Source organism: Sorex araneus, chromosome 9, assembly GCF_027595985.1.
Source record: "Sorex araneus isolate mSorAra2 chromosome 9, mSorAra2.pri, whole genome shotgun sequence".
NCBI classification, from domain to species: domain Eukaryota; kingdom Metazoa; phylum Chordata; class Mammalia; order Eulipotyphla; family Soricidae; genus Sorex; species Sorex araneus.
In genome coordinates, this window is record NC_073310.1 from 3670559 (window position 1) to 3697179 (window position 26621).

Consider the following 26621-nt stretch of genomic DNA (forward strand, 5'->3'; position numbering starts at 1 on the left):
AAATAAATAAATAAATAAATAAATAAATAAATAAAAAGCACTGTGCCACCTTAAGTCGAGGTGCTGTGCAGAGCTAAGTCATAAAAAATTAGTTAATGAAAGTACTATGCCTTTGAAGAACAATTTGAAAGAGTGTGTCAAAACCCTGTTTCTGATAATTTCTGGAAATGTGTCTATAGACTTATTAAACATGTGCCCGAAGATCTAGTGTGTTCATCATTTTTTAAAAAAATAATTTGAAATTTTAGAAATACCTAACATTGCCCTAATAAAAGACATGTCCAATGGAAGAAAAGCATCAATAAGATACTTCCTTTGCTCTGATTCACCCCAGGTAGGGGAGCCCTTTCAGTGGTCCCCTGTCGCTCAGCTGTTGACTGGTCGCTGGAGAGAGCCTGCAGACTCCTCCCTTTGTTTGGTGGATGTCAAATAATATCCCCTTGGCATAGAGCACGTGGTGTAATTGGCACGTTTGTTCTTTTCCCAAAAACGTTTATAGTTTTTAGCTTTTAAAAATAGTTCTGGAGCACAGCAAGATAGAGAAGAGGAAAATTGGCCTAGACAATACAGAGGCTAGCAGATGAACAGGGTTGATTTCATTTTGGGCACGTTTCCCAGGACACTTTTAATAGAACATATAGTTACTCTAGGGATTGAGTCTGTTATGTCAGGCTTACACATTTATTCTTTAAAAGGAAATTTTGCAAGTTATTAGACTCTAAGCTACATTGGTATGACTTAAATTTTAAAACTGTTTCTGTAGTCTGGCCATTGATATTTTGCTGTGTGTGGGCTGGACTCCTTAATATTAAAACTAACTTAATCATGAGTAGAAAAATATTTTGAATTTGCTCTGTGTAAAATCCTGTTTTCTTCATTTCTTTCAAAGCTTGTGACAAGTTGGAAAAGATATCTAAGTCAGGAATTAGACAGTTGTTTTTATGTGAAGAATTTTTAATCTTACTGCATTTAATGACTTTCTTTGTATATTTAAGACTCTGTTTATCTTTAAAGGAAAAAAAAACCTAAATGTGTATCTCATGGTGAGTCAATAAAAATTTTTAAGCAATTTTTAAATTAAATATAAAAACCATAAATAGGACTGTACTTCCTATTTTACTACCCACAATTTAGCATTACTGACCTTAGGTTTAACCATTAAAATTCAAAGAAAGGGGGCTGGAGCGATAGCACAGTGGGGTAAGGTTTGCCTTACACACGGCTGACCTGGGTTCAATTCCCAGCATCCCATATGGTCCCCCCGAGCATCGCCAGGAGTAATTCCTTTTTTTTTTTTTTTTTTTTGCTTTTTGGGTCACACCGGTGATACACAGGGGCCACTCCTGGCTCTGCACTCAGGAACCACTCCCGGTGATGCTCAGGGGACCATATGGGATGCTGGGATTTGAACCCGGGTTGGCCGCGTGCAAGGCAAACGCCCTACCCGCTATGCTATTGCTCCAGCCCCAGGAGTAATTCCTGAGTGCAGAGCCAGGAGTAACCCCAGAGCATTGCTGGGTGTGACCCAAAAAAGCAACAAAACAAAACAAAATTCAAAGAAAGGGGCCGGAGAGCTCGTCTAGGGCTTTAGACACTTGCCTAGCATGTGGCCGACCCTGACTGGGTCCTGGCGCCACAAGGTTCCCTGAGCATTGCCGGCAGTAGGCCTGGAGGCTCCCAGGTCCCGGGGTGTGGCTGGCAGGTAATCCCTGGCTCCACCAGCGTATAAGCAGCACCACAACCTCAGCCCCTTGCGTGGAACCACCAGCCAGGCTGTAAGAACTGCCAGAAAGAGCCCCAGGGTCTCCTGAGTGTTGCTTGGGAGATTGCCCCCAAATTTTTTTGAATGAAAAATGCCAACATGGACCTTGCGTTGGGATAGTGAATACACATAATTTATTAATTATTTTCATTATTTATAACCCTTCAAAACTTAGCCATAAAAAGAACTAATCATTAAAAAGGCTGACTTTTAAATGATGTATCTATGTATCTTCTATTAGATACATAGAAGCTTACTATTTTTTTGCATTTTTTTAATTTTAATTTTAATTTTTTTTTGGGGGGGTCACACCTGGTGATGCACAGGGGTTATTCCTGGCTCTGCACTCAGGAATCACCCCTGGCGGTGCTCAGGGGACCATATGGGATGCTGGGAATCGAACCCGGGTCGAGCGCGTGTAAGGCAAACGCCCTACCCACTGTACTATCACTCCAGCCCCAATTTTAATTTTAATTTAATTTAATTTAATTTTATTGAATCACCATGGAAAAAAACTACAAAGCTTTCAGGTTTAAGTCTCAGTCATACAATGATTGAATCCCCATCCCTTCACCAGTGCACATGTTCCACCACCAAGAACCCCAGTGTACCTCCCATCCCACCTGTGTGGCTAATGATATTCACTTTACTCTCCCTATACTTTGATTATATTCAATATTTCAACAGAAAACTCAGTATTATTATTTGGAATTTCCCCCCAACAACCAAACCTGCAGAAAAGGCATCATTTGATAATTTGTTTTCCATTGCTGAGAATGAAGAGTATATTAGGTTGCGCGGCCTCTTGGATTTCTGGTATTTTAGTAATTAAGTCCAGAGAAATTTCTGCCAGAAGTTGTGTCACTGCAAGCTCGTACCTCTGGTTAGTGGGCTCTGTATGATGGCGGTCGCCACACGGCCACTGCCACCTAGTAGGCCTCCGGGATCATGGCCTTTTAGGAGCAGAGGAGCCGTTTGTGTGCATCCGCTCCGGGTCTTGTTTGGGCAGAGAGCGTGCCGGTAACACCCCCCCCCCCTCAGAAGTTTACTTTTGTCTAGATATGTTTAAATATAACAGGACAGGGCCAGAGAGATATTACAGTGGGTAGGACTCTTGCCTTGCACATGCTGATCCGGGTTAGATCTCTGGCCCTGAATAACAACCCCCACCCGCCCCCCGCCAGGAGTGATCCCTGAGCACAGAGCCAGGAATGATCCCTGAGCACTGTGGTGTGGCCCATATAAGCAAATAAAACAGGACTGATCCTTTCCGTTTGTTTATTCTTTGGGCTACACCTGTCATTATTTATAAAACCCCAAATGAATAGTTTACACATAAGTATTTATAATATTAGAAGGACTAAAAAAAAAAGCATAAAAAGTATTGTAGTTGAGCAGTTTTCAAATTTTCTAATAGTATGTTATGGATACTTGTGGCATACATGTTAATTAGAAACGTTTTCTAATATATTAAGGTTATATGTGATTTTTAGAACTTTGATTCTTATTATATCACATATTGTGTTCTTTTGCAGTTCAAACGATATGTCAGTAAACTTCGAAGCAAGAGTACAATTTTCAAAAAGAAGCATCAAATAATAGCTGAATTTAAGGCTGAATTTGGTCTCTTGCAGAGGACAGAAGAACTTCTTAAACAACGTCATGAAAATATTCAGCATCAGCTGGTAATACAGTATTATATTGGGGTGCTAGAAATACAAATGCCAGGTGGTTTATATGTCCTAGTTTTATATGGAGGTGATTGTTTTCTTTCTTTGTTCTTTCTTTTGTTCTGGGGCCACCCCTGGCGGTGCTCAGGGCTTGCTTCTGGCTCTGTGCTCAGGAATCACTCCTAGTGGGACTTAGGGGATCTTATGGGTGCTGGGGCTCAAACCCAGACTGACCGTGTGACAAGCACCTTCCCTGCTGTGCTAGCTCTACAGCCCCAGGATATTGTTTTTGTTGCAAGATTTATAAAATTACTAATTGTCTTTAATTACACAGATGTCATATAAATGGAATCTTTGTGTTTGTGTGGTTCTGGGAATCAAACCCAGGGCCCCACATAGTGGCATAGTAAGACAAATGCTCTGTGGCTCCATTTATTTTTATTTTTGGGGCTCAGGGGTCACTTCTGGCTTTCTGCTCAGGACTGACTCGTGGCAGTGCTTCGGGGACCATGTGGGACGCCAAATATGGAACCCAGGTCAGCTGCGTGCAAGGCAGATGTGCTACCCTCTCTAATATCTCTCCAGCCCCGCTCATTTATTTTTGCTGTAGCAGAAAACAGCAACTTTTTTATGTGTGTTGACTTTGGGGATTATTAATAGAAGTTGATTTCAAGTAGATTTTTCTTTTGCTTAGCTAGTTAATATGAACAAAATGATCATACCAAGAGGGTGACTGTAAAATAGTTATTTATCATGGCCTGTTGTGCAAAATTTTCTTAGTAGCCACCTTTTGTAGAGCTTTGGCAAGAAATATCACGGAAGGATGCTACGCGGAGGTTTGCCTCCAGGCCTGCTCCCTTGTATAAGCGTGCAACCTAAAGTAATCCCTCTAACAGCAACGCTCATTGAGATGCCAGTTCCTCAGAGTTTTTTTTTCCATTTAGGACTGTATTTTTTTTTTTCTTTCATCAACAGGGAGTTAATTTTATCAGGTTTACCAGATAGCCGTTATCTGGCAGAGAGAAATGAAGCTACAACCAGTTTTGTTTTGCTGGCCAGATGACCATTTCTGACTTTTTGAATACCTTTTGATTCTAGGGAACTTAACTTTGAGGATTTGCCTTGAGTCAAACATAATATATTCCACCTGTAATTTTTGTTGGCGTGGGTCTCGGGGTTGAACCCAGAACCTTCGACACCTGAGGCAGGTACTGTGTGTTGAGCTACATCTTCAGCACAGAAAATGATCATTCAAAAATTCTACTCTGCCTCCAGGGTTAAAGTGCTCCCTGCAGGGGACTCAGCCTGGCACCCCGTATGACCTCTTAAGTACCATGAGGGGTCACTCCGAGCACAGATAAGGGTGGCCCAACCATCTGCCCCCACCCTTTGCCCCTTGGCCTATTCTTTTCCTAACTTCCAGGAAGCCTCCACCTCATTTTAAATAATCCAGGCTTGGGGGCTGGTGAGATAGCACAGCGGGGAGGGTATTTGCCTTGCATGCGGCCGACCCGGGTTCGATTCCTAGCATCCCATATGGTCCCCTGAACACTGCCAGGAGTAATTCCTGAAGTGCAAAGCCAGGACTAACCAAAAAAAAAAAGTTTTGAATAGTTTAAGTAGTTTAAACTTCCTTTTATCTGCTGCTCTTTTTCACCCTTCCTCCCATCAAAAGTTTATTATATATAGATAGGCATATGTGAATCTAAAAATTCACAAATTAGGATGATACATAATAAACTCAGAATATTGTTTGATCCTGAAATCAGAGAGAAGGTGAATGAGACTGGGAAGTTGAAATAAATATTTCAATAGAACTATGTAATTTAATTGTCTCAAATAAACAGAATATCTGCAATAAAAATGAAAAAAAAAAATCTAGGAGTAACCCCTGCGCATCACCAGGTGTGACCCAAAAAGCAAAAAAATTAAATAAATAAATAAATAAATAAATAATAAATAAATAAATAATCCAGGCTCTTTTATTGCCTAAAAATAAGATAACAATATAATCTGTCATCGAAAGCAAAAACACTTTTGAGAATGCTAACGGCAGTGCCTGGAAAGTGAGTTTGTTTCAGCAAACCCGCTGATGTCTGTAGGAGCCTTTCCTCGGCCTCACCTGCTCCTCGTGTGCGGCTGCGTTGGCCTCACCCTACCCCTTGTCTGAGGAGGTCGGGCGTGCTTCTGCATCGCGTCTTTGGCGCTTGCTGATCCCTGGCATCTGCCGGCACATTCCCTCACTTCCCTTCAGGGCTCTGCTTAGGTGTCATCTTCCCAGGACGCCCTCTGACCACCCTGTCGGTCGAGATTGCAATTCCATGCTCCTCTCACACTATATTTTACTGACTGCTCTTTCTTCTTTTTTTCACTCTCACGAGAAGCAGGCTCTGTGAGGAAAGGTTTTTTTTCCTTCCTGTTTTGTTTATTGTTGTGTGTATGACACAACATATCTTGTGTGTTGTGCAGTATGAGGCATGTTTAGGTGTATACTAAATATCGGATAGAGTGAAGGCAAATAGAGTTCATTACACAAATGAGAAACCATTTGCTCACCTAATGTTTACTGTTTCCTATGTTTTAGACTCTGCTAAATAACCTAGCATTATTCTAAGGCCAAAAGTAGAAATAATTTTATGCACCTGAAAATGCCAAGTAAAATTTAGTTTGTAACATACAAATATCTAATAACGACATCTAATAACCTAGTTCTCCCTCTTGGAGAACCTGATAAGCCACCGAGAGTCTCTTGCCCACTTGGGAGAGTCTGACAAGCTCCCCGTGGCGTATTCATATCCAAAATACAGTAACAGATATATACATACCTCTCAGAGAGCCCGGCAAGCTACCGAGAGTATCCTGCCCGCATGGCAGAGCCTGGCAAGCTACCAGTAGCGTATTCGATATGCCAAAAACAGTAACGATAGGTCATTCCCCTGACCCTGAAAGAGCCTCCAATTGCTGGGAAAGACAAGTAAGGAGAGGCTGCTAAAATCTCAGGGCTGAGTGTAATAGAGACATTACTGGTCTCCCTCGAGTAAGTCGACGAACAACCATGATTCAGTGATAGAGTGAACATACAAGGCTATTTAGCTATTCATAAAGTCAGTAAGGATTATTCTTTGGAATTCTACACCAATTTTTTAATTTAAAAACTTGATTGTTGGGACTGGAGCAATAGCACAGCGGGTAGGGCGTTTGCCTTGCACACGGCCGACCCGGGTTCAAATCCCAGCATCCCATATGGTCCCCTGAGCACCGCCAGGAGTGATTCCTGAGTGCAGAGCCAGGAGTAACCCCGGTGCATCGCCGGGTGTGGCCCAAAAAGCAAAAAACAAACAAACAAACAAAAACTTGATTGTTAATATCGTAAATTTTTATATTCCAGAAGGAATCATCAAGTTTTTGATACCCATTTTGTGGCTGCTACTCTTTGTACCTCTTTTTGTTCTTTCATTTCAGCAAACTGTTGAGGAGAAAAAGGGCATCTCTGGCTATAGCTACACGCAGGAAGAGCTGGAAAGAGTGTCTGCGCTGAAGAGCGAGGTGGATGAGATGAAGGGGCGGACGCTGGATGACATGTCAGAGATGGTGATGACCCGCTTTTCCCACGGGGAAGCACAGGCGTGGGGCTGGGGGGTGGTTTTCAGTGGAGCGTTCAGAGTTTCACTTCTGAGCATCGTTTAGATTCTTTCATCGGTCTTTCTCGATCTCTTGGGTGATTTTCATCCCTGTAAAATTGTTCAGCTTGTTGTAGGTTTGTGTTTGTGTCTTCAGATGTAAGGGTTTTATCCAGCCAGGATGTTCTGGTGGCACTTCATCAGGCTCCAGGCTCTCTCAGTCTTTCCTGGGAGCGTAAGGACCTTATTGGCCAGGACCTGCCGTCCACACTCGGGGGCTCACTTCCACTCACCGAGCCACTCGCCTGCACCCGCTGGGGCTCCTGGAGGTTAACGTTTAGCACAGCAGAAAGTTCTGGATTGAACTTCATTTGTTTGTTTTATGTGTAGGGTGATAACTCATTGATGGTTTTTTTTAATTTGTATTTCTCTGATGATGAGTAATGCAGAGTATTTTTTCATGTACCTATTAGCCATCTGTATATCATCTTGGAGGGCTGGAGCGATAGCACAGTGGGTAGGACGTTTGCCTTGCATGCGGCTAACCCGGGTTCGATTCTTCCACCCCTCTCGGAGAGCCCGGCCAGCTACTGCGAGAGTATCCCACCCACACGGCAGAGCCTGGCAAGCTCCCCGTGGCATATCTGATATGCCAAAAACAGTAACAACAAGTCTCATAATGGAGATGTTACTGGTGCCCACTCAAGCAAACCGATGAGCAACGGAATGACAGTGACAGTGATGTCATCTTGGAAGAAGTTTCAGCTCATCTCTTCTTCCCATTTTTTGACACTTTTTTGAAATTTTTTTATGTCATGTCTTTTGGTTATATGGCAGGTGAAAAAACTGAATTCACTGGTATCTGAAAAGAAGTCAGCTCTAGCCCCAGTTATAAAAGAACTACGACAGTTGCGACAAAAATGTCAAGTAAGTTTGATTTTATAATAGTTTGACTGCTTTTTGTTTGTTTGTTTTATTTTCTTTGCCACACCCAGTGGTTCTGAGGGTTACTTGTGGCTCTGTGCTCAGGGATCAGTTGTGGTACCATAGGGGATGCCGGGGATGGAACCTGGGTCAGCCTCATACAAGGCCAGAACCCTACCTGTTGTGCTATCTCTCTGACCCAATATACTTTCACTCTTTATCTTATTCAGGTATTCTAGCTAGAATCCTGACTGTTTTACTTAGGTAATAATCTTAGAAAAAATTATTCTCATTGGTTTTAGTACTTTATTGGTATGTTTCTACAAAAGAGAGTACTATGACATAAAATTTTTTCTGTTCATGTTTTATTGGGAAGAGAAGAAAAGGACTTTAAACTGAAATCATGGGTGCATTGGACATTACAGGGAATGCAGTATTTTGATTGTAACTATGCCAATATTTTTATCTAGAGGCCTTGCTGCCATTTTTGTCTTTTAAGAAATTTTCATTGCCAAGAAAGGCTGGATTAGGGGCTGGAGCAATAGCACAGCGGGTAGGGCGTTTGCCTTGCACGCAGTCAACCTGGGTTCGATTCCCAGCATCCCATATGGTCCCCTGAGCACCACCAGGAGTAACAGCCAGGAGTAACCCCTGTGTGTACAGCTAGGAGTAACCCCTGTGCATCGCCGGGTGTGACCCAAAAAGAAAAAAGAAAAAAAAAAAAGAAAGGCTGGATTAAATTTTTCCCTTCCAGTTAAAAAAAAAAAAATCATGGGTGCAGCAAGACTGAACCTTGGCTTTCAATCATATGCATTTGAGCACCAAAATATGAAGTCACATTCTGTGGCCAGGTTAAAGCTCCAAATCGACCAACAAATAATGACAAGTTAACATTAGATTAGTGAACTGGAACAGTTAGCTGAGGAGCAGAGTGCTATAAATGTGATATATATCACATATATATGATATATATATAAATACATATATATATATATATATCTTTCACAGTTGTACCTCAGAAAATAAAATAACTGTGAATCAGCTTAATAAAGGAGGGTAAAGTCTTATACAGTGAAAATTATAAAACACTACTAAAGGAAATAAAAGAGGAAATTAGAAAATGGAAACACATCCCCATGGGTTGGAAGAATTAATATTGTCAAAATGATCATCTTGCCCAAACCATTATACACATTCAGTGAGGTCCCTGTTAAAATACCCATGACATTTTTAAGTGACATAGATCAAATGCTGTTAAAATGTATTTGGAATTATAACCCCCCCCTGAATAGCTAAAGCACACCCGGGACATAGAGAAGATGGGAGGCGCCTCCCTCCCCTACTGTAAACGACACTGGGAAGCTGCAGTCCTCAGAGCAGCGTGGCACTGGAACTCAGCGGTAGAGAGTGCTGGAATAAGGACAGACTCTCCGACTATGGAACAGAATTGAGAGTCCACAGACAGAACATTAGGCATATGGATAGCTAATCTTCCATAAAGTAGCTAACAATATGAAGTGGAGCAGAGAAAGCCTCTTCAACAAATGATGCCGGGCAAACTGGTCAGTCACATACATAAAATAAAAAAATCAGAACCCCTCTCTAACATCATGCACAAAAGTCAAATCCCATTGATTAAAGACCCGTGTGAGATCTGAATCACGGGTGATCGTGAGGAGAACATGGAGGATACCCTAACCTCAGTGTGGGTTCCTGATGTGGGGGCCGTGCACAGCTGTGCTCAGGGCTTACTCCTGGCTCTGTGCTCAGGAGTCACGTCTGGCGGGCTCTCGGGGGTGGGGGGAGCCTGTGTGTATCAGTGCCAGGATAGAGCCTGTTTGGACGTGTTCAAGGCGAGCGCCCTACCAACTGTCCACGCACCAGCCCTTAATCCAGCTTCTTAAACCATGGGCTGCAACCCCATTCTGGAATTGTGTAACTGAATATGGAGGTGGTGACCATAAAAGCTTTCTGAATATACAGCAAACAAATATTAATTCAGAATCAATCATGCAATGAATCTGAGGGGTTTCTAGTGCACCCACCCATCTTGCTTTTTCTCCAGCAAATGGGGGTCACGAGTAGAGAGTTTCCAACTTGCGGAATGGAAGGAAGTATCTTCCGTCCATTGTGACACCCAGGGGTGCCTCAGTCTCACAGCCCCTGCCACTTAGGGTGTGTAGACTATTTCTCACAAGAGTCTGAGTTTTTTCAGTAGTTGACTTCGACACATAAGAGTCACAGCTCCTTTTCCCCCACCAATTTTTGGTGCTACTGTAGTCACCTCCAGTAGCAGAGAGCCCAGCAAGCTAGCAAGAGTATCCCGCCCGCACGGCAGAGCCTGGCAAGCTACCCGTGGCGTATCTGATATGCCAAAAACAGTAACAACGACAATCTTCATTCCCCTGATCTTGAAAGAGCCCCCAATACGCCATTGGGCTGCACTAGCATGTGACAGGGACGAATGGAGTCGTTACTGGCGCCTGCCCGAGCAAATCGATGAACAATGGGATGACAGTGATACAGTGATACTGTAGTCACCTCAAACAAAATGGAGTTCCACATAAGGAAGGGAAGCCTCCAATACCCATTTGTGTTAACTGACCCATTACAGGAAAACCGCCTTGTCGGGCCATGGCTTTCTGAGCCGGGCTCACCTGCTCACCTTCCGGGCACACCTGCTGTTAACCCTTCGCTCGCAGATTCCACTTTGAAAAACAACTTGGAATTACGGGTTCTAATTTCATACTCTGCCCAGGCTAAAGCTTTGTCTTCTGCTCCGCCTGGACACGATCCCTCTGTTAACCATGATGGACTGTCCCCAGCCCCTTCGCCGTGGTAACCACGGGTGGTATCTTCTGTTTCCCTGATAAACTGATCCCTCTTCCTTACCGAGAGTTCAGTTCCACTCTCTACTGAAAGGATATTTACTCTACCTTACCAAGTATTTGTAGGTACTTTTAGTGTTTCTAGATACTTACAGGTGAAATATTTTTAGTGTATCTAATTCAAAATATTCGGGCCGGAGCGATAGCACAGCAGGTAGGGCGTTTGCCTTGCACGCGGCTGACCCGGGTTCGATCCCTGGCATCCCATATGGACCCCCAAGCACTGCCAGGAGTAATTCCTGAGTGCAAAGCCAGGAGTAACCCCTGAGCATCGCTGGGTGTGACCCAAAAAGCAAAAAAAAAAAAAAAAAATTGTACCAGAGAAGTTTGAAACTACTTCCATAGTCTGAATTCACATTCTGGTGCCTCTTTCCAGAAGCACAATCTTTAGCAGGAGACCTGACCTCTCTGAACATTCTCCAGCAACAGGGGGATATTAATACCTACCTCGGGGGTGCTGTGAAATTCAGCTCTGATCGTGGATAAAGCTCAGCTAAATGGTTAGCAAAGTTTTGATCAAGTCCCTGCTGCGATTTTCATCTTCTTTTTAAATATTTCCCAGATATCTTCTACCATAAGAAAATAACTCGCGTGTCCTAAGTAGTTTATCTTCTTTCTTCATAAAGATTTCTTCTAAACCTCTATACACAGTATTGTATTTTTGTCAGCATTTTTCCTTGTCTACCTTTCCCCTAACTACTCTTACTAATCCTTAAGACTTTGATTTGGGGTATCAGTTTCTCCAGGAAGTTGTCCCCAGGGATCCCCAGACCTGAGCACATACGGTGAGGATCCCGAGTGCTCCTGTAACTCTGTAGTTGGCCGGGAAGAGCACCCAGCCGCCTGTTTATTTAGCTGAACATTCCTTGAAGGGTTTTGGACTCTCTTGTTCACTGTTGTCTCCCCCGCTCCTGACAGAGACCCTGACACACCGCTCAATTTGTGGTAGCTGTTCTTGTTCTTCAGCACCTTTTTCTGTCAGATTTTTCAAATGTCTCCTGGTCATATAAATAAATATGCCAAGAAGCTTAGAGTTAAGTTACAAGGCTGACAAGGGCATGCATTGTTTCAGAGCCACATTTTAGGCCTTTGCTTTTCACTTATTTATTTACCCTTTCTATACCAGGAACTAACCCAGGAGTGTGATGAGAAGAAATCGCAGTATGATAGCTGCGCGGCAGGCCTCGAAAGCAATCGGTCCAAACTAGAGCAGGTAAGAGACAGTTCTGAGTGCAAAACCTTAGCGGAAACTGACACGTACATATATATATATATATATATATACATACACACACATACATGGATATATATGTGTATATATATGTGTGTATATTTGTATATATGTGTATATATATTATATTTATTTATTTATTATGCCATTATCAGAACATTCCCAGATCTTTACCCTCAACTCCTGAGTTTGATTCCTTCATTCCAGAGATTTTTATTTTGTCAAAGTGAAGTGTAAACTCTTTTTTTATTTTAATCTGAGCACAGATTTAAAAAAACTACCAATGTCCAGGCCGCCATCCTGTCTTTCCTAAACTCCTACACAGTCTCCTTCCTCGGCTCTTGACCCCCACCCCCGCACTTCCCCCCCCCCCCCCCGAAGAACTTTATTCTCCACATGCAGCCCGTGAAGCCTGTGTGAAAACTTAGGGGGACCTCTCACAGACTTCACCCACGGGTTCCGACACACTGGCTTGTTCTTGTTTTTCTTTCCCCTTTTGTGGGGAGGGGAGGCGGGAGGCAACAGAGTTGGTGCTCAGGGCTTCCTCCTGGCTCTGCACCTCCCTCCTGGTGTGCTGTGCCTCACCCTCTCGACTCTCTCTCTCTCTCTCTCTGGTCCCACCTGTTTGTTTGGGTTTTTTCCATTTGTTTTGGGTCATACCCTGAAGTGCTTAGGGCTTGCAGTGGGCTCTGGGTCACTCCTGGCAGGGCCCAGGGGAGCTGCTCAGGGGGCCGCGGGTAGCGCTGGGGATCAGACTGGCTTGGCCGGTGCAGCCCCGCCTCCCCAGCCTCTTTCTGATTTGACCTGTTCCCACCATGGTTTTCCTTTGTGACATTCTGCTTCCGTCTCTGCCTCACTCTCCTTTTCCCAGCCGAATTATCCCTTCTTCCTACACGCCTCTCCTCATGCTAACATCGACTGTTTTAGTGATTTCCGAGCACTTTGCTGCTGAGTTTTCTTTATAGTGTTTATGCTCATGAAATGCTTACATTTGTTTCCTGTACTCGAAGAAGAGCAGAGACCTCACTGTCTGGTTCATTGCTATATCCTAGGACCTACACAGTTCTGGGAACACAGAGAGTATTTAATAAATGAGTAATCAAACCTAGACAAATTGAGTGCAAGTAAGGAACTCCAGAACAGGTTACAGTTTTATATGTCATAGTAAACAAAGGTATAGTCATCAGAGAAAATTAATCTGATGGCAATTCTTTTATTGAATAAAGTCATCCTCTGTGTTTGCTTATTTTTTCAGTAGTATTGCCCATATAAAATTATGTTGTGGGGGCTGGAGCTATAGTCCAGTGGGGAGGGCATTTGTCTTGCACACAGACAACCTACTTTCAATTCCCACATCCCATATGGTCCCCCAAGCACCGCCAGGAGTGATTCCTGAGTGCAGAGCAGATGTGACCCAAAAGATCAATCAATCAATAATTAAAATTACGTTGCGGGGTTCAAATGATAGCACAGCAGGTAGGGCGCTTGCCTTGCACGCAGCTGACCCTGGTTCAATCTCTGGGCCACTTGTGGTCAGTCCCCCAAGCTCCGCTGGGAGTGATCCTTGAGCACAAAGCCAGGAGTAAGTCCTGAGCACCATTGGATGTGGGTCAAAAAACAAAAATTAAAATAAATAGAATCATATGTTGTATATTATAGGAAGTCAGAGGACTCCGTGAAGAGTGTCTTCAGGAAGAAAGTAGATACCATTATACAAATTGTATGATCAAGGTAAGACAAAGATAGTGCATCAGAAGCTTTTCCGGGACCTCTCTATCCAGGCCTAACCTCTAAAACCTTGCCGCTTAGAACCTGGAATTGCAGCTTCGTCGCGCTACAGATGAGCTGAGGGCGTACGTCTCCTCCGATCAGCAGGAGAAGAGAAAGGCGATCAGGCAAGGACAGTCGTTGTTTTTCTATTTAATCACTTCATGTTGGTATCTCTGGAAGTTTTATGAATAAGTTTTATAGATTTTTCTGCCTGGGACCTTCCAGTTCCACCCCGCAAGACCACGCCAGAAACCAAACTCCGTCAGCCGCTTGGAAGGCATAAGTTGTTTTTAATTTTAAAAATTTTGTTGTTGAGGCAATATGTTTACAAAAATATAAGTTTTAGGGGTTTTTAGGGCTTAACCACTGGTATTTAGGGCTTAACCCCTGAGTCTGTGATCAGGGATCACTCTTGGCGGGGCTCCAAGGACTTTATGGGGTGCCAAGTGTTGAGCCCAAGTTAACTGTGTGCAGTGTAGAATAGAGATAACACACCGGGCTATCTCTCTGGTCCCCACATTCTCTCTGTTATCATTTTAATAAAATGTTTTTTTTTAGGGACTGAAGAGATAGCACAAAGGGTTGGAATGCATACTTTGCATGCAGAAAGCCTCTGTTTGGTTTTAAGAACCACTGATTGTGGCCCTAAATAAATACATTTTTAAAAAAAAATAAACATTTCTAGACTAGAGATAATATAGCAGGTCGGGTGCTGGCTTTGCATGCGGCCAACCTGGGTTTGCTCCCTGGCACTCCAGATGGTTCCCTGAGCTCTGCCAGGAGTGATTCCTAAGCAGAATCACAAGTGACCCCTGAGCATCACTGGGTGATGTCCTAGTGTTTCCACAGAAAATTATTGTCTAATGACTAGCACATGAGAAAAAAATATATCAACAAAATGGAATTGATGGGGGGCTGGAGCGATAGCACAGCGGGTAGGGCGTTTGCCTTGCACTCGGCTGACCCGGGTTCGATTCCCAGCATCCCATATGGTCCCCTGAGCACCGCCAGGAGTAATTCCTGAGTGTATGAGCCAGGAATAATCCCTGTGCATCACCAGGTGTGACCCAAAAAGCAAAAAAAAAAAAAAAAAAAAAATGGAGTTGATGGTACTCTGAACTCACCAATGAATGTTTAAAACAGAGGCCCTAAAAAAGAGAAAAGAAAAAGAAAAAAAGAAAAGAAAATAGAGACCCTGGGATGTGGCTTAGTGATAGGACTCCTGCCTCGTATATGTGGTCCCTGGGGATTCCTGACAACAAAAATATAAAATAAAAAGTGTAAATGAGTGCTGAAAATACTGTTATAGACCTAATATTTTTGTTATCATTCTACTTCTATGGTACTTTTTGGTAAGAAATTAACTTGGCTTTGAAAGGTTACCAACAAGTCTTATTTAAAGAAGCAGCATATTGGGGCCGGAGCGATAGCACAGCGGGTAGGGCGTTTGCCTTGCACGCGGCCGACCCGGGTTCGATCCCCGGCATCCCATATGGTCCCCCAAGCACCGCCAGGAGTAATTCCTGAGTGCAAAGCCAGGAGTAACCCCTGAGCATCGCTGGGTGTGACCCAAAAAGCAAAAAAAAAAAAAAAAAAAACAAAAAAAGAAGCAGCATACTTTATTCCAAAGTGCTTAGAAAGGATTCAGAAAATATTGTGTCTAATCTGGTTTTTCTAGTTCTGGGTGAATGCCTTAGGCAGGTCACTTCCTCACCTATATAACAAAGAGAACAATGTGTGTCCCAGATAATGAAGTTAAATATAATGATTTCAGCAGCGCTTGGGAAATCATGTAGCATGAGTTCCTGAAAGGCAGATTCTGTCCTGTGTGTTTCTTGAAATCCGAGGTAGGACATGCTTGATGCATAACAGTTGTTCACTAGTTACTTCCTATGTAAATTCATTGAGTAAAAAAATTACTTATGAGTGTTATTGGAAAAGAACTTGGCTCCAGGCGCCAGAGAGAAATCTCAGCAGTCTAAGGTATGTGATGTTCATGCCCAAGGCCCTGAGCACTGTCAGGGACAGCCCTGGGGACCCCTGAGCATTACTGGATGTGGCCCTCCTGGCCCCAGGCACCGCTGGACCCAAGCAGCACTACCTCACCAGCCTGACATTGCACTCTGGGTCTGGCTCAGAGCACTCAGCATTGAGTACTGCTTGGGAGACCCACTCCCCCAGTGAGAGAACATCAGCAACCAGAGCGATAGTCCAGCGGGGAGGGCACTTGCCTTGCTGCAGCCGACCCAGATTCAATCCCCAGCGCCCCATAGGGTCCCCTGAACTTGCCAGGAGTGATCCCTGAGTGCAGAGCCAGGGGCAAGCCCTGAGCATCGCCGGGTGCGACACAAAAACAAAATAAACAAAAAAAAAAATTTGATATCCCTCATACGTAGAGTAATAAATGAATAAATCAATTTTTAACGGCCTATATCCTGCGACGCTGGAAGTGGGGGTGGTGTGCAGGGCCTGCACATGTCAGGCGTGTGCTTTACCCCCGCTCTCTCCCCCCCCCCCGCTCCTAAATAAGTTAGCTAATGTCATCTGAACCATAACCGTTCATTTTTCTTGAGCAGAATGTCATTTGACTCGGTCTAGAGCTTCTCACTGAAGACCTAGAAAGGCAGCTTAATTGCATCATTACACTTAAGGGCAAATGAAGGTTCCTCGGGATGGTTGTTTCTTTCCTTCCACTCTCATTCCCGTGTGCACCATTCTACCTTTGGGTTTTTGGGTGTTTTTTTGCTTTTTGGGTCACATCCGGCAATACACAGAGGTTACCCCTGGCTCTGCACTCAGGAATCACCCCTGGCGGTGCTCAGGGGACCATATGGGATGCTGAGAATCGAACCCAGGTCGGCCGCGTGCAAGGCAAACGCCCTACCCACTGTGCTATTGCTCCAGCCCCCTTTGGTTGTTTGCTTGTTTGTTTGTTTGCTTTTTGGGTCACACCCTGGATGCTCAGGGGTTCCTCCTGGCTCTGCACTGAGGAATGGCTCCTGGTGGTGCTTGGGCGACCATATGGGATGCCAGGGATTAGAACTCAGGTCGGCCACGTGCAAGGCAAATGCCCTCCCCTCTGTACTATCACTCTAACCCCTACCTTTGCTATTTTTGGTTTAGGGGCCATACTTGGTGGTACTCAGGGCTGACTCCTGGCTCTGTGCTCAGGAATCACTCCTGAGGTGAGGGGATAAGGGGTTCTGGAATTGAACCCGGATCTGCCGCGCAAGGCAATTTGTACTACCTGCCTAGCCACTCACTGTACTATCTCTTCAGCCCTCTACTTTTTGTTTGTTTGTTTGGGGGCTACACCCCGTGATGCTCAGGAGTTACTCCTGGATCTGCACTTGGGACTCAACCATATGGGCTGCCGGGGATTGGACCCGTGTCTGCCATGAGCAAGGCCTTACCCCGCTGTCCTGTCTCTCCGACCCCTCCAGCCCTCTGCTCTGACTCTGGACGGACTTTGGTTACTTTGGTTGCCATTCTCTCCTATTCTAATTACTCATTTTTGCAGCCATTCGGGGGGTATATATGCAAACCTTCCCTCACTTAGGTACTGGAGTTCATCTTTGTGGCTTAGATTCCCAAAGGTGTGTTACTTATTTCCTCTTAAATACTGAATTGTAACTTTACACAGAAACATAATCTGTTTCCATGTAAATTGAGGTCTAAAGTCTCTCTTATCTTCTTTGACCTTTTTGACGCCTTTGAGCTTTTGTTTGTCTTCCTTTTGAGTGGCACTTGGCGGTGAGACTTGCAGCCTGCTCGGAGGTAGCTCCGTGGTTCCGGGAACTTTGCGGTCTGCGCCCAGGATCCGGCCCAGGGCTCCTGTGTCCTTTAACTTTTCCTGAATACTCTAAATCTCACTCCTGTCCTACGCAGTCTTAAATATAACTATAATTTTGTATTCAAATAAAATGTAATGTCATGAATATTTTACATAGACGTTAAAAATTGCAATGTTTTCGTCTTTTGCTTTGTTTGGGGGCCACACTCAGTGGTAGTCAGGGTTTAACTCCTGGTTCTGCACTTGAGGATCATATCTGGCAGGTTTTGGGGGACCGTATGGGGTGCCAGGGATCGAACCTGTGTAGGACATATGTAAGGCCAGTGCCTTTCCCACTCTGTCTCTCTGGCCCCTCAATTTTTTAATCTTGGGGAGAAATATTTATAAAATCAGCAGCCGTTAGGAAGTACAGCGCACACGGCAGCTGAAGGGTGTCCCCGTTACCATTCTTCTAAATGTCTGCTCTTGTTTTTAGTGCAGCAACATGGTGTCTATTGAATGAAGCGTATTTAGAAAGATGTGAGGGGAGAGAGAGGAAGTGCGTGTTCGAGAGACAACAGGGCCTTCTCCAGAGCGGAAAAGCAAGTGAAGGGGCAGAGAGACACGCAAGAGAGACGCGTGTTCCAGGGAGAACATGGGCTTGAAGAGCGAGGCTACTTAGGATATTAAGCCTGTTCATATTTTTGTGCAGGTTATTCCACATTCCTTTTCCACACACTTGCTAATATATCTTAATATGTGTATGTTAGCAAACACTTGAGGGAAATTTGTTTGTTTGTTTGTTTGTTTTTGGACCACATCCAGCAATACTCAAGATTTACTCCTGAATCTGTGCTCAGGGATCACTCCTGGCAGGGCTCAGGGGACCAGATGGGGGCCCGGGTTGAACCCAGCTGGCCAGGTGCATTTTACTCGCTGTGCTGTCTCTCTGGTCCTGACATGGGGAAATGTTCTGTGTGTATACAATAATGAGATAAAGTTACAGTTCCTCTCTTAATTATTTATCTAAAGTCCTTTCCATTCCACTATTTGTAATTTTTTCATTTTGATTATTCTGTATTGCTCATTTGAATGGATATGCCATATTTATTGGAGCTTTTCCTTACCTATTGGCATTTAGTTTGTTTGCAAATTTTCAGTATTACGTGCAGTGGTGTAAACTAAACAGTTCTTCCTTTTATCTTCATGAAATTTTGAGTTTTTGTGTAGGATGGTTTCCTAGAAGTGGAATTACAGGGTTAGATGCTAGTTAGTTATTTACAATGCGGATCCTTCCTCCTTTCTGCGAACCTCTTCAAAAAACAATGTGTTATTTAAGTAAATGTGTTTCCTTTGTTTTTAGGGCAGAGTAAACAGAAATAGCATTTAACATTTTAATCCTCTTAATTTCTTATTTTGTGTTTCGCCTTTTCCCCCCCCTTTTAAATGACTGTTTACTGGAACAAATGACTAAAGAGGGGAGAGTATTTGATAATGGGTTTCATTCTAACTCTAGTACTTTAAACTATATTGCCTAATATATTTAGATAGATGTTAATTTATAATTTAGTTATATGATCACATGAACCGGAATAAATTGAAACTAAATCATTATGTTGACTCCCTAGGGAACAGTATACCAGAAATATTGCCGAACAGGAAAATCTGGGGAAGGTAAGCATATAGACATTTTAGTGTGTCTAATCGCAAGCTTCCATAGATGGCTATAACATTGTCATTCTTTTTAAAGGGTTGGGCAGTCGTTTTCAAGGAAGAATTTATATCCTCCTTAATTTCTTTCAGAGTTGAGACTCTTCCATAGGAAGGTGGTTTTGTAAAAGTCATGAATTGGGGAGGAAAAATCTAGTTTTAAATAACAGAATTGAGAGGCCAGGGATGGGCTCAGCAGTCAGTCACTTGCCTTGAGCAGGAGAGGACTGGGTTCAACCCCCGCTGCTAAAAGAACCAAGAGTTCAAGAGGAAGTTTGATAGAGCCACTGAGAGACCCTGCCGGGGTTAAGGTGCTGGCCTTGCACGCGTCGACCCAGGCTGAGCCCTTAGCACTGCCCGGGGTGAGCAAGGACTAAGTACTGCTGGGTATTGTCAACCCTGCCCCCACCTCCCCACTGAAAAAACAAAACCCAAAACAACCTCATATAATGCAGATTGAATTTCATGTTATATTTTATCTGGTAATGAGATGGGCTGGAGCGATAGCACAGCGGCAGGGCGTTTGCCTTGCACGCGGCCGACCCGTGTTCTATTCCTCCGCCCCTCTCGGAGAGCCCGGCAAGCTACCAAGAGTATCCCGCCCGCACGGCAGAGCCTGGCAAGCTACCCGTGGCGTATTGGATATGCCAAAAACAGTAACAATAAGTCTCACCGTAAGTCTCACCGTGAGAGACGTTACTGGGGCCCGCTCGAGCAAATCGATGAGCAATGGGATGACAGTTAATGAGATAAGTAGCCGTATATTTATTTTGTCTAGTAAAGCTCCTACTATGAGTTTGGCACTTCTCTAAACCCTTTACACGCTCTAGCCCCTACAAACATTCTTTCAATAGAGCAATTTTTTAAAGTCTTGAGGAGGCCTGAGTGGCAGAACCTGAGTCACACACCTAACCCCACACTGCTGTGGGGCTAGAAAGGTGTTTGTTTCCTTCCCATTTAATTGGACGGGGTGTTTCATTCTTGCTCACTCCCGGCTGTTCATGGTCCCTCACCCCTGGCTCTAGGCCTGAGGTCCATCCTAGTGGTGCTCAGGGATCGAACCCAGGCCCCAGCAGGTAAAGCCTGCACTCAGCCCGTTGGGTTGTCTTTGAGTTTAGTCTGTCTTATTTGGGCAAGTACCAGCTGCCGGCCTTCGAATTTGTTTGCTCGGTTCAGCTGTTAGCTGAGCCATAATCTAAAGCAGAGAAGATGAGGCTATGCCTGTGGCATCTGTTTCTCTTCCTTCGCTTTATTTCTGTCCTTTTGTTTGTCTCATCCTCAGTGTCGGTGTATTTGTCACCTTGTGTTTCCCAAGTGTGCGAAGCCGTTGTTGTCTGCTGCCCTCTGCTTCCCTCCCTCCCTCCCTCCCTCCCTCCCTCCTTCCTTCCTTCCTTCCTTCCTTCCTTCCTTCCTTCCTTCCTTCCTTCCTTCCTTCCTTCCTTCCTTCCTTCCTCCCTCCCTCCCTCCCTCCCTCCCTTCCTCCCTTTCTTCCTTCCTTCCTTCCTTCCTCCCTCCCTTCTTTCGTCCCTCCCTCTCTTCCTCCCTTCCTTCCTTCCTTCCTTCCTTCCTTCCTCCCTCCCTCCCTCCCTCCCTCCCTTCCTCCCTTTCTTTCTTCCTTCCTCCCTCCCTTCTTTCCTCTCTTCCTCCCTCTCTTCCTCCCTCCCTCCCTCCCTCCCTTCCTCCCTCCCTCCCTCCCTCCCTTCCTTCCTTCCTTCCTTCCTTCCTTCCTTCCTTCCTTCCTTCCTTCCTTCCTTCCTTCCTCCCTCCCTTCCTCCCTCTCTTCCTCCCTTCCTCCCTTCCTTCTTTCCTCCCTCCCTCTTTTCCTCCCTCCCTCCCTCCCTTCCTTCCTTCCTTCCTTCCTTCCTTCCTTCCTTCCTTCCTTCCTTCCTTCCTTCCTTCCTTCCTTTCTTCCCTCCCTCCCTTCCTTCCTTCCTTTCTTCCTTCCTTCCTTCCTTCCTCCCTCCCTCCCTTTCTTCCCTCCCTCCCTTCCTTCCTTCCTTCCTTCCTTCCTTCCTTCCTTCCTTCCTTCCTTCCTTCCTTCCTTCCTTCCTTCCTTCCTTCCTTTTCTGTCCACTTGCTGCTTCCTTCTCTTCACCTCTTCCTTTCTTGTCTTTCATCTCTGACTTTGTGTTTGTCCCTCTTTTCAATAACCCTGCCTCAGTTCTCGTAACTCAGAACCAAAGTATATTTTTGCAGCTGACTGTGGTTAACCGTTTCCTATTCCTATTTGTTATTTCAGAGCTAGAGGAGCAGAATAGCTCTGACAGTAGAAGCCTGTAGCCTGTTAGTAAATAGGATTCTGAGGGCCCTGGGTGGGCTCCGCAGTGCAGCACATTCCTTACATGCGTGAGGCCCTGGGTTTGATCCCAGCCACCAAACACACAATATATTTTTTAATGTTTTTAATTGTAGGATTCATACCTATTTACCACTGTATATTTATTTTATTTTATTTTATTTATTTGGGGCCACACCTGGTGATGCACAGGCCCTATTCCTGGCATGTTGCTCAGGGACCATTCCCAGTGGTTCTCAGGACCATGTGGTGCCTGGCATGAGAGAGATGCGTGTGGAGCATGCACACTGGCCCGTACCTAGCGGGCTGGCACCTGACACTCATCAGTCACTAGACTTCTCCCTGAGGAATATTTGCATATGGTTTATTTGTACATATGTAAGATATGCACTGATTCAGGGACGAATACAATATTTAATAAAATATAACACATGATAGTTTATTAAATAATTCCATGTAGTAGTATGTCATGTAAAAAACTAATCTTGCGAGACTGATAATGTATTTGTCCCTTATTATTAGCCTTAGATGATAATAGAGGAAACTGAGAAATCATCTTATGGTGTCACACAGTCAAGATTAAAACTCAAGTCTTTTGACTTCCAAAGTCTGTTCTTTCTATACCTTGATGCTGTTCCACTTTCCTGATGCCCTTTATTCCCCCCCTCCCTTTTTAACTTTGAGCTGTCCAATATTTACCATCAATTTAATTTTTATAAATCTTAGTATTCATTCTTCAAAGGATAACCTCATTTCCTTTATTGCTTATCAAGCTTATGAAATATAACCAAATTTTCTGATTACACTAATAAAAGTAAATCCCTGTTGTATCTGAGATTTAATTATTCTTTATTTATTTATTTATTTTTTTGGTGGCTTTTTGGGTCACACCCGGCGATGCACAGGGGTTACTCCTGGTTCATGCACTCCTGGCAGTGCTCGGGGGACCATATGGGATGCTGGAAACCAAACCTGAATCGGCCGCATACAAGGCAAATGCCCTACCCTCTGTGCTATCATTCCAGCCCCTATTTTATTTTTGAATTGTTCTTTTATATATTTTTTATGCTAGAAACTTCGAGAAAAACAAAAAGCTGTACGAGAAAGTCATGGTCCAAATATGAAACAAGTGAAAATGTGGCGTGATTTCGAACAGCTGATGGAGTGTAAGAAACAGTGCTTCCTGAAGCAGCAGAACCAGGCGGCCATCGGCCAGGTAATCCAGGAGGGAGGAGAGGACCGCCTGATTCTCTGAAGCCTCGCAGCGGATGACAGGCCTCAGTGCATCCCACTGACCGACAGCACGTCCCAGGATGCAGTTCTTAAAAGTTATTTCTACAACACTTTGCTTTCAGAATAGCCGTTTCCTATTAAGTTTTCTTGGGAGTCAGTATATGTAGGCTTTTAAGGTTAAGTTTGAAAAAGAAACTTCTGTTATTATTATTATTTTTTTGCTTGGTATAGTCCTCAGTGCTGTCTTCTGAGTTTTATGAGACAGGAGACTAAGTTTACTATCTATAAAATGAAAACATATGTCCATTAAGAAACATGTCATTTCTTTTAAGTATAAATAACCCAGTGGCTTACTGTTTCTCTCCATCTTTTTTTTAACTTTAGAGGACTCTTTTAGCAACTAATATCTCTTGTTTTGAAGAAAAGTTTACCTGAAGTTCATCAATTCCTACAGTTTCACTTCAGTTTCTTTTTTTCCTGTAACTCACAAAATTTTCGTATTTTGAATGACATAGTTGTTCTCTTTGTAAATTTAATGGCAAATAAAACTTAGTGCACATATCATGACTTTTTATCTTAAAATTATAGTATTTTCAAACTGCGTTACTGTGTTATTTTTTTAAGTAAGCATTCCTGATGTTATTCTATATTATATTCGGGGCTTACTCCTGGCTCTGCACTCAGGGATCACTCCTGGCAGGGTTTGGGAGACAGTATGGAGTGCCGGGGATTGAACCCAGCTCAGCTGTGTGCAAGGTAAGCACCCCGTCCACTGTACTAGATTAGCACTTATTTTCACCACAAAACAAATAAGATGTAATATATTGTCATTTTCACCAAAACACTAAATAAGTTTAAAATATTATCTTTAGGTCCTGGGGCTGGAGCAATAGCACAGCGGGTAGAGCATTTGCCTTGCACGCAGCCCGACCCGGGTTCGATTCCCAGCATCCCATATGGTCCCCTGAGCACCGCCAGGGGTAATTCTTGAGTGCAGAGCCAGGAGTGACCCCTGTACATCGCCAGGTGTGACCCAAAAAGAAAAATAAATAAATAAATAAATAAATAAATAAAATATTATCTTTAGGTCTTAATTTTTTGGGGGGTGGGGCTTGGGTGGAGGTTGGTTCTTTTTTTTTTTTTTTTTTTTTGCAAAGGTCTCCCGGGCAGGGCTGAGAGGCTGTGTAGACCTGGGTGTTCAGGCCAGTGGCACCGCCAGGGCCACACCCATCTCTCCCCGGGGTGCTCCTGGGTTGTCACGCAGTGCCAGGGATGGGCCTTGGTGAGTGTATGTACAGGCATGAACTCCAGCCCGCCGACAACACTGTACTCCCTAGATTTTGTTTTAAATATTAAAATTTGTTATGAAAATAGATGTTAATCATACGCTAAAAAAAAGTCAGCGCAGGGCAATAAGCTGAGTCCAGCTCAGGATGCGGGACGGGGTCCGAGCCACAGTGCGGAGGGGAGGGTGCGTGCCCGGCACGTGGCCAAACCAGGCTTCATCCCCAGTGCCACGCTAAGGTCCCCCCAGCTCTGTGTCATCCCTGAGCACCACCAGGGTGATGTAACCCACTCCTACACCCCCCACCTGCACCCCCAAAAAACTCAGGAGGGTGTTGGCAGTCTCTGCCTATTTGGACTCAGTTCTTGATTTTTGTTTGTTTTTTAGACTTACCAGGGAAAAGTAGAAAATGTCTTTTAACTAATTGTAAAAAAAAAGAAAATTGGGGGGCTGGAGCAATAGCACAGCGGGTAGGGCGTTTGCCTTGCACGCGGCCGACCCGGGTTCTAATCCCAGCATCCCATATGGTCCCCTGAGCACCGCCAGGGGTAATTCCTGAGTGAAGAGCCAGGAGTGACCCCTGTGCATCACCAGGTGTGACCCAAAAACCAAAAAAAAAAAAAAATTGTAGTAGCATTACCAAGTAGTTAAAATATGGTCTCAGCTTGCTTCATCCTCTCTTTGGGGCAAGGATTAACTCCAGCCATTCACTTCTGTGCTTTAAGATCAACAATTAGATCAACTATTAACTTAAAGAGGAGCAGGTGGAGTTTTATTGTGTGACTACAAGCCCAGCTTCATTGAATAATCAGTTTTTGGATGTCAACATACACGCATTTGTTAAGCGTTAGCTACTAGATTATTATTATTATTATTATTATTATTATTATTATTATTTATTTATTTTTTGCTTTTTTGGGTCACACCCAGCGATGCACAGGGGTCACTCCTGGCTCTGCACTCAGGAATTACCCCTGGAGGTGCTCAGGGGACCATATGGGATGCTGGGAATCGAACCCGGGTCGGCCGCGTGCAAGGCAAACGCCCTACCCGCTGTGCTATCGCTCCAGCCCCTAGATTATTATTTTTAAACTGTAGTAAGCTATGTTCCTTTCAGTAGCATAAGAAATTCCTTTGCACATATTTGGAAAGAATTAGACACCCTTTCGAAGCAGCATATCATTACCCATAGGAGAGTCAGCTGACTGATTAATTTTTTTAGCTTATATTGTCCTCGGTGCTCTTTGCAACTTTTAAAATTGCTAATGACAGATACTTCAAGGAATGCATATAATTCTGATTTAATTATTGCTTGCCATCTTTATTCGACACAGCGTATGTGGATTAAACAATTAGGCAGCTCCAAATTACTTTATTAACTGAAGCAGAACATCATTATTACTTCGAGAAAAGCAAATTTAAAAAAAAAAAACTAAAAGTACAAAGTTATTTATAGTTTTTATGTAACATTGGACATTTAGTAAAGCAGCTTCGTAGGGCTGTTTCGTGCCCTGTTTCCTGCAGTGACTTTCCACTCTTCCCTGATTTGACTGGAACGTTAAAAAGCTCTGACGGGCTCCGACGGTTTGGGGCAGCTGGCACTTAGAATTGCTTATTACATTTTCCCTTCAAGACTGATACTCTAGCTGGCTAATTGATGAGAGCACTTAATCATTTTGGAAAATAATCTTGTCTTCCACATGATGGCCCAAATAAAGGAGAAAAATGTGGCCTGTGAAATGTGCTTCTTGAGTTCGCAGACTTCCTCCTCCTCGAGCGCGGCATTGCCAACTCCTGCCCGGGTCTGACTGGGCACGTTTCGAAAGGCCTCCGCTAATCTGGCTTTCTCTGTCGGCTCAGGAAGCAATCCAGCCTCCAAGGCCGTCCTTTAAGGAGAATCTTAAAAGAAGAATTATCTCTTTTCTGCTACTACTCTATTACCCACCAAGTTTCTAGAACATTATTCAAAGGCATATGGGAATGAAATCGGGTCTCAAGAAACTTCAGAACATTCCCCTTTTTCCTTTGGATTAACTCTGTCTTTGGGTGGAGGGAGGGGCTGTATTTTGGGTTTGGCGCCCCATACCCAGCTGTGTGTTCAGGGGTCATTCCCGGTGGTCCTCAAGGGACCATGTGGCGCCAGGAATCGAACTTGGGTCTTCACATGTGTAACACATGTGCTCTAGGCCATCGAGCAATCTTCCCAGCCCACGTACTGTCATTTTGCTTTAGTTCAGAAGGCAGCAATAATTATAAAAGCCGTTCCATTAAACTCTCCAATAAAACCAAATGTAGACTCTGTCCAATTTAAGACAACCTCGTTTGGACATATAATCTCATGCATTTGCCAAGTATGTTTGTTTCTTAAGTTTTTAGGCTGGAGTAGCGCTTTTTGGTAATTGCAGTAAAATAAGAGAATGAGTCTGTTGCTTGGACTCAAATAAATAAAGTTGCAGAAGT

General features: G+C 43.9%; 1 protein-coding gene across 1 annotated transcript in view; it reads left to right on the forward strand.

The window, feature by feature from the left end:
• IFT81 (intraflagellar transport 81) overlaps nt 1-23479 on the forward strand; it is a 72174-nt gene extending 48695 nt beyond the window's left edge. Inside the window, exons 13-20 of the mRNA XM_055147491.1 lie at nt 3298-3447; nt 6895-7023; nt 7890-7979; nt 11991-12077; nt 13755-13826; nt 13905-13990; nt 19266-19311; nt 22716-23479. Coding sequence (XP_055003466.1) covers nt 3298-3447; nt 6895-7023; nt 7890-7979; nt 11991-12077; nt 13755-13826; nt 13905-13990; nt 19266-19311; nt 22716-22898 — 843 coding nt within the window. The 3' untranslated portion in view covers nt 22899-23479. The remainder of the gene's footprint in view (nt 1-3297; nt 3448-6894; nt 7024-7889; nt 7980-11990; nt 12078-13754; nt 13827-13904; nt 13991-19265; nt 19312-22715) is intronic.
• The last annotated feature ends 3142 nt before the right edge of the window (nt 23480-26621 follow it).